The sequence below is a fragment of the Hipposideros armiger genome, unplaced genomic scaffold (genome assembly GCF_001890085.2).
Source record: "Hipposideros armiger isolate ML-2016 unplaced genomic scaffold, ASM189008v1 scaffold_55, whole genome shotgun sequence".
NCBI classification, from domain to species: domain Eukaryota; kingdom Metazoa; phylum Chordata; class Mammalia; order Chiroptera; family Hipposideridae; genus Hipposideros; species Hipposideros armiger.
The window spans coordinates 265,163-279,728 of NW_017731405.1; the positions used below are offsets into that span (position 1 = coordinate 265,163).

The 14,566-nt window shown below is 36.7% G+C and overlaps 1 protein-coding gene across 4 annotated transcripts in view; it reads left to right on the forward strand.

Moving 5' to 3' along the window:
- Nucleotides 1–14,566, forward strand: part of MTX3 (metaxin 3) — a 22,258-nt gene that overhangs the window by 2,742 nt on the left and 4,950 nt on the right. Inside the window, exons 4-9 of one of the 4 annotated variants that reach the window (XR_002123845.1) lie at nucleotides 272–364; nucleotides 885–1,067; nucleotides 1,214–1,290; nucleotides 1,792–1,949; nucleotides 2,324–2,420; nucleotides 3,438–3,512. Coding sequence is in view for 3 of the 4 variants with exons in the window: in XM_019641076.1 (XP_019496621.1) it covers nucleotides 272–364; nucleotides 885–1,067; nucleotides 1,214–1,290; nucleotides 1,792–1,949; nucleotides 3,438–3,526; nucleotides 5,460–5,570 (711 nt within the window). In the remaining variant the exon portion in view is untranslated. Of the gene's footprint in view, nucleotides 1–271; nucleotides 365–884; nucleotides 1,068–1,213; nucleotides 1,291–1,791; nucleotides 1,950–2,323; nucleotides 2,421–3,437; nucleotides 3,527–5,459; nucleotides 6,421–14,566 lie in introns of those variants that run through there. The other 3 variants (XM_019641076.1, XM_019641075.1, XM_019641077.1) reach the window with 3 other exon arrangements.

Consider the following 14,566-nt stretch of genomic DNA (forward strand, 5'->3'; position numbering starts at 1 on the left):
AAATAAATAAATAAAAATAAACTAAGTCATTAATAATTACTGAAATAATAGTAGTGAATAAAAAAGTCATAACACTTATTGACTTTACTGTGTGCATGAAGCAGTGCTAAGAACTTTATTGGTATTAAGCAGCATTTGTCACTAAATATGTATTTCTCTTTCTCCCTTCTAATATCACATTTGCCATTTTTTAGGAAGTATAAGAATGCTAATTTATTTAGCGTCACTGTTTTGGGATGCTCTTGACTTTTGGCTTTATATCTTTTAATAGAAATATAATGCTGATTATGAACTCTCAGCAAAACAAGGGGCAGATACCTTGGCTTACATTGCTCTCCTAGAAGAGAAGCTTCTTCCTGCAGTGGTGAGCATTGGTGAATATTACAGTGTTTTAGTGACCTACTGAAAATGTACTTAAGTCTATTTAGAAGAAAAATAATGAAAAAGGCTTAAAGAGGACATTTCATTGATGTACTAATCTTGATTCTTTCATGTTACTGGGAAACTGAATTCTGTTAAGACATTCAACTAGTATGTGAAACAACAAAATGAAAGAGAATGTCATTTTGGAAATAAAAATAAAAATTATTTGTGAAAGATGGAGTTTGTTGCTTCATGTATAGAATTGGGCGAACTGCAATCCATTCATTCAGCAAATATTATTGAGCACCGACTATGTGCTAGGCCTTGTTCTGGGTGCCTGGGATATAGCAGTCAACAGAAATCACATTTTAAATCTTGTTTTATCCTTGAGTCATTCTAACTGGAAAGTTTATTTGAAGTCACTTTATACAAAGATATTTAGGAAAAATTTTCACATCCGTTGAGTGACCTTTCTTTTAATAAAAGAACATCCTTGTGGTGTTTTGTTCCTCCTTTTGCAGCTTCACACATTCTGGGTTGAGAGCGACAATTACTTCACTGTGACAAAGCCATGGTTTGCTTCACGGATTCCTTTCCCATTGAGTTTGATCCTGCCTGGAAGAATGTCTAAGGGAGCACTGACGAGGATTCTCCTGACCAGAGGAGAGCCTCCCCTCTACCACCTCCGAGAAGTGGAAGCACAGGTATGGTCATAATTCTTTTCAGAGCCAGGGCCCTCCTGAGGAGGGACAAGAGAGATAGCGGAGATGAACTTATCTATAGACGTCTGCGTAAAAAGACGTTCTAGAGCATCTTTCCTACCTCTGACATGTAATTTCATCCTTATTAGATATATAGAGATGCCAAGGAGTGCCTAAATCTTCTGTCAAACAGATTGGGAACATCTCAGTTTTTCTTTGGAGATACGTGAGTACCTTCCCTTAAAAATCACTTTGATGTTTTGTGTGCATATATTCAATGCGCAGTTATTTAAAGCAAGTCTCCTGGTCGTCTGCCTCCCCCAAATGAGTTTTTCACTGAAAAAAATACGTAATGGATTTTTACTATTGGCAACTATCTGTTGTGGTACTCTAACACTGACTTAATATGTTGCATATGGGAATTTAAAACATCTAAGACTCTCCCCACCCTGTCTCCAGTCCCTATATAACACTTGTGAGTAAAACTGAATTTTTAATTGACAACTGAATTTTCTTTGAAATAAAACAAATGGTTAGAGTATTAAAAAAAAACTACGAATGAGTATAATCCTAGTTGCATCATTTTTATAAGCTAAAATGGGTAGTAAACCTTTTAAAAGACTATATACTTCAGAATTGACAAATGTATTTGAGAAAATAATTTTTTTAATGTAATCCCAAGTTAATTTTCTTATGTGCTCTTAAAATATCATGAATTTATTTTCAGGCCTTCTACTTTGGATGCCTATGTGTTTGGTTTTCTTGCTCCTCTTTATAAAGTACGCTTCCCTAAAGTTCAGTTACAAGAACACTTGAAGCAGCTCTCCAACCTGTGTCGCTTTTGTGATGACATCCTAAACAGTTATTTTAGGCTTAGTCTTGGAGGTAAGCTGGCTTCTCTTCAGCTAATCTTTGTATAAAGTATTTGCATATTCTCCTAAGGATGTATAAGCAAAATGCATTACTTATTTTAAAAGTTTGTGTATTGTCTTTAAATGCTGGTTTAGAGCCCTTCAAAAAATTGCATTTTCCCAACTTTATTTTTATTCCCATATGTTTGTTCTTATTTAAATAGAGAAATAGATATTTGCCTTTTGTCTATTCTGGATTTTATACATTTCTTGCTCTTGTTCTTTAAATATTGCCCCTTTGAAGTGGGTCATTTTCTTCTAAAAGATTAAATCACAGGTATTGAAGTATTTATTAAGATAGCATTTATCCTAATGCAAATGGGCAATTACTTTAAATGTTGCTTCTAGCATTTTCCTGCGTGAACAGAAATCAGTAGCAGATTGAGTTTGGTGAGGTACACCCCCATGATTCCACTTCTTGAAAACTGATTGCATCAGACTGGAGGTATAGTAAACAGAGGGCACATGTCATTTAGGATACGAATCTTTGGGAGTGTGAGGCCTTGTACGATTGGGATACTAAATTTGTTTGGGAGAGTTGGCTGAAATTGTCCTTTTAAGAAACAGGAGTTATAGGCACAGACAACAGTTTAGTGGTTATCAGAGGGATGGGGGAGGGGGAGAGGCAGAAAAGAGTAAAGGGGGTCAAACATATGGCGATGGAAAGAGATTTGACTTTGGGTGGTGAACACACAAAGCAATATACAGATGATGTGTTACAGAATTGTACACTTGCAACCTATATAATTTTATTAACCTGTGTCACCCCAATAAATTTAATAAAAAGAAAGAAACAGGAGTTATAAGGATAGTTGCCTGAGGGACAATTTATTTTTTTATGGTTGGTTATGTGTTTTTTATATAGCAATAAGTTAGTAGTTTGAGAGACATGAAATCAAGTAACTTTCAACCTTGTTACTTTGGAGCAGTGGTTGGCAAACCTGTCCATAGGACAAATATAAAATCTTGGGTCCTATACCAGATTTACCAAATTAGAATTTCTTAGGGCTAGACCCAGGAATCTGTATTTTTTAAAGTTCCTCCAAATACTTAGGATGACTGGTGGATAGCTGTTTTGGAGTTCACTACCTTAAAAAGCTATCCAGATAGTTGTAACTCAAGACCTGTTTGGAATAGGTGGGGAAAAGGTACAATTTAAATTTGAGAAGGAAGTGAGGCCTGCTGTGCTCTTTTCCTAATGACCTTGGCTAGCTGCAGCACACTTGGCCCCCAGTGTACTCTGTGGGCAAATTCAGTCCTTTTGTTTATGGCTTGGTTTTGGAGCATTACTATCCCTCTTAAATTTGCCTTTGAACCCAGAATGGTTTTTCTTTGTGCTTTTTTTTTGGGGGGAAGGTGGGGCACTTGGGAGGGTGGATAGATTCAAAATTCTTTCAGTCTAAACAGCTTTAAAAGCTTTCAAAATTTCCTGTCTTTCTGATTTCTGTTTCTGGCTTCTTAGGAATCTCTCCTGCTGGACAAGAAACTGTAGATGCAAATCTGCAGAAACTCACACAACTTGTAAATAAGGAATCCAACTTGATTGAAAAGGTCAAGTTTACTTCAATCATTGTTTTATAGTAATTTAGTAGTTTCCTTTCTGCGATTAATATTGTAATTTGGGTTATGAATTAAATTTAACCTCTTAGTTTTTTTTCTTAAGAATTTATTTTTTTTAGAAAGCTGTTTAAATATGTATTTACTAAAGTTGTATAGTATAATTTAGTAATTTGAAGCCAGAAGTGGCCTGATTGCTTTGGGGAAAGTTCTGATAATGAGATTGGGTTTACTTTTACCACCCAATTAATTAGTATTTTTCAACTTAGGAGACCCAAAAGCCTGGCTTAAAAAAAAAAACCCAAACAAACGATAGAACAAAAACATTTCTTGCTTGCTTGTCTGCTTCTGTCTCTGAAGGTTAACATTTCTTGAGATTGGAAGCATCTGTGCTTATCCTTGCGAAGAGCACTGTAACATCTTTCTTCCTTATGAAATGTTTTATATTTTCTCCGTCCTATCCTTTTCTGTTCTAAATGTTGTCTACAATTTCTTTTATCAGTGTGGCTATTTTGCCATTTGGGGGGTGTTCATTTGGTGAGAGAGAGATTGAGGAACTGGGTAGGAGAGAGAGCCAACAATGGAAATTTCAAGGGTGATTCTAATTGGAAAAATACAACAGAGTTATTTGGGTTTTTTTTTCGCCAAGTGTCTGGTAAACTTGCTTTTTTACCTATACAAGTGAATAATACTGCATTCTTTTACAAACTAATGGGCAATGTGCCCAAATAACACTGGCTGGCAGTAACAGGCATGGTGTTGTGTGAGCTTCATGTGAGGTATCTCATTAATCCTCACTGCAGCTCTATGAGTGCATGTCCTCTACCATCCCAGTTTTACAGATGAGGATACTGAAGCTTTGAGAGTAGCTTATGTGACCTGGCTGAGGTCACACAGGTGACAAGAATTAGAGAGGGAATTTGAACCCTAGAAATTGGACTCCAGCATGGGCTTTGCAATTAGTCAACTCTAACTCATGAATGAGATTATGTATCCATTACTAGCAGTACTAGTAGCCAGGTTCTAACTGCCACTCTGGAATGACTGTTCGATTTCTCCTTATTGTATTTCATGTGTTGTTAGAACTTGGGAAGTGAGTAAAATTATAAGAGTTCACTGTTAAAGTTTGGGTAAACTGAATAAAAGCCAGTTTGTCTTAATTCTTTGCCCAACCCAGTAAATCTCATGAGAGGACATATATTGAGGGTTAAGTGTGGATAATGGGAAGCTTACTCAAGCTATTTTAGACAGTGAGCTGCTAGATAAAGGCTATCCAGTATAGTTTCCATTTCCTGTATGTGGCAAACTCATGACAAACATGTAAAGAGAACCGTGAAATACCTACATATGCAAAAATAAAACCAGGAGGCCCTGTCCCCACTTTGCACACTTCTTCTTGGGTCATCATCAATATATGAAAGTTTTCTGACCCTGTATCAGCACTTCTCCTGCGCCTTCATACCTGCTCTTCAGTATGGCTCACTGCTACAGGACATAAGAGCAACAAATTCTAGTGGCTACTACTGTTCACTATTTGGATAGAAAATCTAGAGTTTTAAAAAAAGAAAGCTATGTTTGAGGAACTTAATTTTTGCAAGAGAAAAAAGCATCTTTTTTTACTAGAAGACGTCTTAAAACAAGTCATGTAGCGGTTGAGTTCAGTAGAAGCTTCATTTTTTGGAATTACTGTAATTTTGTAAAGGCATCAAAGCTGAGCCATATTGTTTTTATACATCTGAGTCAGCTGGTATTTGAGGTATGACATTTAGAATTCTTGAGAGATTATTTGCAAGAAAAAGGTTTCGCTAGCAGTCCTAGAAACATATGGTCCTGCAGCCTTCTAGGCTATAGTTTCAACGGGGTGGCCACAGTCCACATAAGTGGTGCTACAGCCATTCGTCAAATGTGCGTTTTGTACTTTCCACAGATGGATGACAATCTTCGCCAAAGCCCTCAACTTCCTCCTCGGAAACTGCCGACACTTAAATTGACTCCAGCAGAAGAGGAAAGTGATTCCTTACAACGGCTATCACCCTGATAGGTGACATGCTTCTGTCCAAAGTAATATGATTGTTGCAGTCATCTTTTACACTAAGTGTGTGGAGGCTAAAAGAAAATGCCATTAATAGGTATAAGGAAGACTCTACAACAAAAGAAACTTTCTACGACATCTATTTTTTTTAAATTAGGAAGCTTGTCTTTTAGCTTGGCAATGCACTTTAAATACCATCAAAGTGAATGCTAAATGAACTTGGGAAAAAACATAACACATTGAAATAAAAAAAAAATATATATATATATATATATATATATATATATATATCCCTGCCTTAACCTTGGCAGATTTTTGCCTTTGGTTCCCATGTTGCTGACCAAAAGCTGCAATTCTGCTCTGAACGTGCAATCTTCATTTATTCAAGCTAATTTATTTAGTTTTCTTAGATCAGCCTGAATATCTAATATGTGACACTTTGGCTAAGGCCTTTTTCTTCTGTTTAGAAATCTGATGCCTATTCTAGACATTATGAAAAATATATTATTCTAATATTCTTATATTCTATTTACTTCAATAGAAAAGCCTCTATTTAACTTTAAAAAGCAATGAGGAATGTGCTTTTTAATTATGCTTTCATAAGTCTAATCTTTTGGGGGGGTTAGTACCATATATAAATATTAAAGGTGGTTATATATAATATTTATCTTACTATATGCACTTCAATATAACATTACTATTTGTTGGTGTGTTCAGTATAAGTTAGTAAGGGCTCTTTTAGTTTATTGGGCGAATGTGGCAGCTTTAGCCCTATGGATTTGTAGTGTATCTTTTTTTTTTTTAAGATTTTATTGGGGAATCGGCGGGAAGGGGAACAGACAAGTTGCTGTTGTTTTGTTCTTCAGTCTAGTTGTGGAGGATGTCGCTTCACTGGCCCAAGCTGGCCACCATCATTGCGCTCTTCCCGGGGGAGGCAGATCAGTCGCCGGCTTCTGGACGGCTGCTCACTGCGGCTGCTGGCTGCTCACGCTGGCTGCTGGCTACACATGGTAGCCCGTGGCAACCCACTGCAGCAGGGACTGCAGCCCACGCCGTTGCCGGCGACCCACAGCAGCCCAGCTCCCAGGTTGAGCTGTTGTTCAGCATCTTAGCTGTAGAGAGCAGTGTCACTGGCCCTCATATGTGGGATCCGAACCGGGGCCCTCTGGCATCCCAAGCCAGTTCTTAACCAACGCGCCACTTGGCCGGCCCTGTAGTATATCTTTAACTCTAGTTATCTCTTGGATTGATTTCAGGAGAACTGAAGGTGTTGCTCATCGTTATTATGCCAGGCTGTAAAGTCTTACTGAAACTTGCCCAATCCTTAGACACTACTCAGGAAGAGCCTACCACCAGATTAATAGAAGTACCTACTGTGCGCCTGGTCCAAGTTCACCACGCTTGGCTCAGACCAGTGTTCTTTCATAAGCATATCATGTAGTCAAAAGCTTTATGACAACTAATTATTTTTTTGTAGTTGAAGAATCCAATGGAATAATTGGAAATAGCAGCAAAATTTTAAGAATATTTTCTATTTATTGGTTGCCGGACTGTTCAAGAATTTGCTGTGCAAGTAATTTTACTTTATAATAGATGTTGCTTATTTTAGTGGCTGAGGTGCTTCTGTTGTCCTAAAACCACTTCTGGGGTTTTTAAAATATAGGACCATGTTTTTGATTAGTGTCTTAAAAGATTACTACGGTGCTCAGCAAATCTTATCATGTCCTGCAGAAACCCACATGTTAGGAAAACAGCTTTGTAGTCAGGAGATTTGTCTAATTTGAGCTGAGTGGAGCTCAGCTGTGTTTGACCTCCATCCTCTCAATTTGTTCTGTATTTAGGTAGCTATTTATACAGGAGTCTTTAAGTCCTTGTAAATGTTTTTCATGAAAGTTTTAATTCAGTGAGAAATAAGGTAGTCTTCAAAATCTTGTTCATCTGTTTGGATGCTTTTAGGGAAAGTAATGAGTTGTGTATTCTGCAACAGGTGGGAAAGTGTGTCTCGTGTCATGCGTTAATCTTCTATTCGAGTCCAGCAATCTGAAGTCAGTATGAATATTATGTATTGAAAATCATGACCAGAGGACTTTATTGTCCTCTGATTGATGTATATTGGAGAAGGTTGGTTAGCACATTAATCAGACATCTGTTCATGCATTAGTCAGGGTTAGTCATTTTCAATTATGATTTGTATTAAAATTTCCAAAAAGCATTTGACATGGCTTATAATTGTCAAACACATGTAAAACAGGACAATTAAAATTAGTTTTGGAAGAATACAATATTTATAGGAGAAAGAGCTATATCAACCCTAACATTCTAAAATTGAATAGTAAATTTAACTCCAAGTTTCTCCATAGGCAAAGTCAAAAGATAATACTGGGTTATGTAAATTTTTCTGCCAATAAAACTACTGATGCCCATGAATAAGAAAAATGTGTTTAAATTTTTATGAGAATGTAGGAGATCATGTTCTTACAAGACAAACTTCTGCTGATAAGCATACTGCAGCATTTCATATGTTGAAAGTTTAATCAAAAAGACATCATTTTAGAATAACAAATACACTTTTTTAGTAGAGAAGACTGTAAATATTATTTATTTCCTTTTGGTCATTCCTGCTCTGAACTGCCTTTAGCCTTGTACTATATAGGACATGATGCTTCTAGATGCTTCTTTTCTATGATGCAAAATGGGATTTAGATAAGTGAAAATGTGTGTGTTGGTTTATTTAGTTGAGCTGTTTTGGTATAAGCCAACGAAATGCTAGGAAGCTATAACAGCACAAACTGCTCCATAGATGTGCCGCTCATATAGGAAGCTCTTGGAAAGGAACAGCTTCCCAGATGGGGCAGAGAGCTTGTGATCAGCCTGTCAGGATATGCTTTGGATCAAGTTTGACTTTGCTGAGATAATGTCTACAGTCTTAAACAAAATGCTGTGAGCTACTTTCTTTTGAAGGTGATGGTGGAGGATAATATAAAAGGGACTACTATGTTTGTATTTATATTTGTTGGTGGTATAGGATTAGAAAATTGGTCCAATAATTCCCATATGATAAAGATCCTCCACAAACTGCCATCCGTCATCCATAAGACTACCATTCTTGTAACACTAAAGAAACTAAAGAACAATGAGGATAGTCATTCTTTCACTGTTTTTTCCCCCTATAAAAGTTAGCATGGACAAGTGAATCCAATTTCAACTTAGGTATGTTTGTATTATTTTTGGAGTGCCAGAGGAATAGAGATTTTATGTTAAATCAAAACCCTTTTGATTTCCATTTGTAATTTCTATTTAATATTGCTAGATATATTAACATGAAGGAATGGAGAAGCTTATTTCAATCAGAGCTAAGTTATAATTTTCAGAAGTCTGCAAAAATGGAAAAAACTAGCCTTCAAAAGAGGCATAATTGGAAACGGTGACAGTATCTCAGGATACCAGTTTTTTAAAGGTAGCTTCATGTGATAAAGTTTGAAGTCAGTAGTATGTTTTCTTAGAGCCTCTTCCAAGAATATACATTGACCAGGTCCATTAGATTTTATGACAGTGTTTCCTAAACTGTCAAAAATTTTAACCTTTTAAAACTAAAATATAAATGCTTAAATGCAAAGACAAGCTGAGTGATGGATACACAGGATTTCTCTGTACTGTTTTTGCAACTTGTGAATCTATAATTATTTTAAAATAAAAGGTCTTAAACGTAAATTCAGTAGAGTAAATTTATCATTATCTACATAAACTGTGACTTAAAATGTATTGCTCCAAAGATAGTAGCCTGTATTCATTTCCAGCTGAATACATAATATAAATTAAATATTGTATTTCATTCTTGAGTTTAAAGAAAAAAATAACTCAGGTTTATATAACCAATGATTATCTAAAGATTTGTTTTGCCTTACCAGAAAAGAAAAAACAACCTAAAACCAAGAACTCCTTTTTCCTAGGATATAAAAAATTATATGATTTTGTGTTTGTACGTATGTCTTTTTCTTCCTATGGTACCTGGGTTTTCTGTGGAGGATAAAATATTTTTTAAAAGCTCTGGGTCTCCAAGTGGTAGCCCTTCTTTGCTTTGCACATGTTACCTCTCACTGCACAATGTGACAACATGCACACCAGGACCACGTTTTAATGAAGAAGGTGCAGCCTGTCTGTATGCTTTTTGTTGGAAGCTCACAGGGAATGAGTAATTGACTTTGTCCTGGTTTGGTTATTTATATAATTGAAATCCCGAGCACAGCCACAGAGTGTAATTTGGGTTGTGATGATCGTCTTTTGTATATGTTGTTGGCGTTAAGAATTATCTTTTCCTGTTTCTTGTTCAGCTCTTGGAATTTACATTTACTTTTCAACGGTTTCATATTTCTTAAGCAGATCATTAAGAAATTTGTTGTTAGTGACATGAACCAAAGGCCAGTAATCCTATTATCCTCAAAGGTTTAATTGAAGTTTCATTAGATCTTCAAAATGCTGATTTTCACAGAGCTGTGAAGATGGATTTTTTTTTTAAGGGTTTGCAAAATAATTTAGCCCAAAACTCTTATTGGGATGTAGTGTTTGTTAGGTGCTCAGGTTACTTGCCTTAGACGTAAAACTACTGTGATTGAGGTGGAGAGGTATTCTCAGAATAAAAAATATACAGCTATTATTTGTTCCAGATGAAGAGGCCAATCATAACAGCTGAGAATTAACATTCTCGAACTGTGATATAAGAAAGGGTATCTTTGAGTTGGATGTTTGTAAATAGAGAGGGGATTTTTTTTTTGTGATAGAAAAATATTCACAGCAAAACAAAGTCATTTCTTTATTTAAAAGAAACACAGGAAAATAAATCTTTTGTATCCTCATTATTATTATTTTGAAATTATACAGTAAGATTTCTAAAAACCGTTTTTTAGTTCCTTGGAGAAGCAGTTCCTAAAGGAGCATTTCAGCAGACTAGATCATTAGTAAGTGTGTAGAGGGTCAAATAAATTTGGGAAATACTGGATTAGACAAAGTTAAGTTACTTAGGCTTTTCAGAACCTTTGATATGCTATTGTGTGGTTGGTGTCTCCAAGATGGACCTGTATTTTATACACCATTTCCCTAATTCTGTATGGATTGTTTTTAAAGTAGGTGTCTTGTGAGATTTGTGTTCTGAGAAATACACTCAGGGAAATGCTGCCTTAGAGTGTTTTTGCTGGTTTGTGCTCATTGCAAAGGTTTCCTGTTTGGTGCCCCTCTAGTGGGTGGTTACAATGGGAAGAGACAGGTCAGGACTTGGACCACGGAGTGAAGATAGCGGTGGGTGGCTGCGGTTTGGTTAGGTTGGTTAGTTAGGTACATGGGAGGCCCCTGGTCAGTCCAGCCCCTTTACCTAGAACCCCAGTAGGCTTGGAACAGCTGTACAGGGGACTCGAGGAGACAAAGGGGGAGCCAACTTGAAATTCCAGAACAATTTTCCAAACCACTTTTTGCTATGCTTTGAAGTGCCAAAAAGGTGCTGGGTATTTATAGCACTGAAGTCATATAGAAACTGGTTATTTTATATATATAATATATATATATATATAATATATATAAAATAACCAGTTTCTATATGACTTCTGAATAAGGATTGTATGTTTGTGTGTACATTTTCTAGGATGAGGGTTTACAGTTTTCATTACATTCTCCAACAGTTTCTCTATCCCCCAAATTTTAAACCTCACTCGCCTCCAAATTTCAGGGGACTAAGTATGTTTGATTTCATTTCAAAGTATCAAATCAGATCACTAATCAGACATAAGGATGCTTTTGTTTGTTTTCTGCAGTGTGTACAGTTGTATATTTGGAACTCCACGCTTTGGATATGCATTTGATAGAAAGGTTGGCTTTGTGTTTTGAGTTGTGTCATGATGAACATCTAGCCATGTGAAAAACAGTTGGACCTTTGTTCTAATCCTTCAGTTTTCTGCATGCAGATTCAGAGAAATGCCTTTTAATCACTTAGTTTACATATCCCAGATCCTTGGAAATCAAGAAAAATGATTTGCCAGAGTTTGCATCAGTCCTCAGCACGTCATGCGTTGGAGAGAAGGTTGTGCTGGCCATTTGTGCTTTGGACTGCTCGCTGCTCCTCTTGCAATGCTGGCCTCTTTATTTCTTGGAGAAGGAAGGGTATTCTCAAGCTTTTATGTTAATTGCATAAAGATGAGTCTTATTTCTCTTTTGACTTTATGTAAAATAGGAAATGATGTCTTTCCATTTTTCTGTTCATCTTGAAGTGAACATTTGAGGCATTTGTAATGTAACTTTAGCTTTCTGGAAGACGGACAGCAAAGAAGATAAATAAGAAATCTATGTGTACACATATTGGCTTTGTTCCACCTAGCCTGTCTTTGAATGGTAAACATTTTAAATTCTGTTCTAGTATATAAATACTGTAGTTTTGTTATAAACAATCTTAAAATAAGCAATGTTGGTCATAAATTCAATATTCTAGCCTTGCCTAGTGTGAATCTATTTTACTCAGAGACTGTATAAATACCCAGAAGTGATGATGATCAATGTGTAAAGAATTTATTCTGATAAATGAGAAAATGGATATAATGTCAAAATAGCTATTTTCGCAATAAAATCTTAAGTTGCCTGAATGTTTATTAAATCCTGATTTGATGTTATCTATTCTTTGAGGTGGATATTTTCACTGAGAAGAATTTTAGAGGGGGTTGGAAATAGTTATTCGGTGTTGGGACTGAGCTAGCTCGATAGGGGGTTGTTCTTTTTGAAATGCCCATTCTCTCTATGCTGCATTGAGATCCTTGTGCTCTTTGCACCCCATGCCAAGGGAAGTTGCGGCCTGCTCCTGAGGCCACTGCATGTGTGTCACCTTAGACAGCTCACACAACTTTTCAGGGCTATTGTTATCTCATCCCATTCACTCTATAAGTTTTTAAAAATTTTTTCCTTTTGCCCCTCAAGACAGTCTAGCCATGTTTCATGTAATTGAATGGGAGACGTACACTGAGAAAAATAATGCAGTTTTAGTTAGGGGGGGAAGATAAGTTTTTTGCTGCTTTTAATTTTTTTTTTTTATGGGGGAGGATATATGGATATAGAGAACCCTGTTAGACTTGTTAGTCAAGTAAGGACAGGTTCCCTGAGAGGATAAGTATCTGTTAGTAGAATTAATTTTCTTAAATTGAGGTATAATTTACATAAAGTAAAATGCATTGATCTTCCAAGTTGAGCTGTTCAGATATGTAAGTATTTGTCTCACACGAGAAGCCAGGTACATCTTTGTCGATACTTCTGTCCCCAAAGAACACAAATCTTAATAGCATATGAACTTTGGGTTCTAGACAAAAGGGCCTTGGGTGGATTGAGGTGGTTCATAATGATCACCTACCTTCAGCAAGAGAGCAGGAAAGAATAGTTGGTATGGTGGAATCATGGGATTCTTCTGAGGAAAGACAGCTATTTGGAGTCACAAAGTTGAGAACCATACAACAAAGAACTTAAGAAACTTTGGTTCTTAATTGCTCGGCTCAGAGACTTGACTTTGGACTGGGACCGTTTTGGGTGCTCAGAAACTCCTGCGTAACTATTTAGTGTGATCTCCAGTGGATGGGTAGGCTACGACATACACTGCTCTGCTCTCCCTTTTCGGCGAATAGCAGCTATTATTAGTAGGAAGACTTAAGTTTTGCTATATTGGGATCTTGTCCTAAGGGAATCTCCATAGGAGAAAGATTGAGATAAAGGGAACCAGTAAGATCACTGAGTGCTGCCCCTATGTTTGAGACAAGCGTATACAAGAACAAGAAGGAATTGGTGGTGGGAATATGTAAGGGTCTGCCTTCCTCAAGATCACCTTGTAATTAAGTTCCCAATTGTAGAGTAAAAGAGAAACTAGTCCCTTCTTGATCTAACTGACTAGAGAGCTTCAGGAGAAAGAATGAGAAACTATGGTCCATTTTTCCAGGTACATTAGTCAGCCTCCTGGAATGCTTTAGACATGTGTGATTAAGAAAGAGATGAAGACGGCTGTGCATCATGAAAGACATTTCTTATTTCTAATACAGCCAACTCAAGTCTCCAAAAGTTGTACTTTTCCAAGTGGGAGAGAGGCTATTATAGTTATCCTACTTTTTGAGTAAGCGAGTGGAAAGAACAGGAAAATTTTAATGTTTATGAATACAATTAAGGATTGGTTCCTCAGATCCTAGTTTGGGGAAGGTGGTTCTTTTAAGAATTTACATTTTGAAAAAGTTAAATCTTTTTGTGTCGAAGAAAGCATGACACTTTCCAAATACCACAGTTAAGGCCAGATTTCAGTTTTATTTTAAATCCAAGAAGGAAACTGACTTATTTGAAGACTGTCAGATTGTGCCTGTTCTGATACGTGCTGTCCCAGTTTCTCCATGGTGGGGGATCGCCTTTTTCATCTAATGAGAAGGGTTCACATTTTGTATTACCTATAACATACAGTTCACAGAGTGACTACTTACTGCTAAAGTGGTTTAGAAAAAGGTGAGAAGGAGTATAGTAGATGTAGAAATTAAGGGGAAAAAGAACCAAAGATAAAGAAACTCTGGGTATGATATATGAGTTGTGAACAAAAACTACAGTGAATGTTTAAATAAAAAAAATTTATTACAGTTAAAGACACATTGCCATTAATCTCCTTCCTCAAAATACTCCCCCTCGCTTCGAACACACTTATCCCATCGTTCTTGCCACTTTCTGAAGCAGTCCTGGAAGTCTCTCTTGCGTGAGGTCCTTAGTTGCGCTGTTGTGGCTGCCTCCATTTCCTGAATTGTTTTGACTTTGGGGAAGAGCCAGAAGTCTCACGGTGCCAGATCCAGTGAATAAGGTGGATGAGGACTCACCGTAATGTTTTTTGTTTGTTTGTTTGTTTGTTTTTTTAAAGATTTTATTGGGGAATTGGGGGAGAGGGGCAGTGTTGGGGAATCAGGGAAGGGGAACAGACAAGTTGCTGTCCTTTTGTTCTTCAGTCTAGTTGTGGAGGA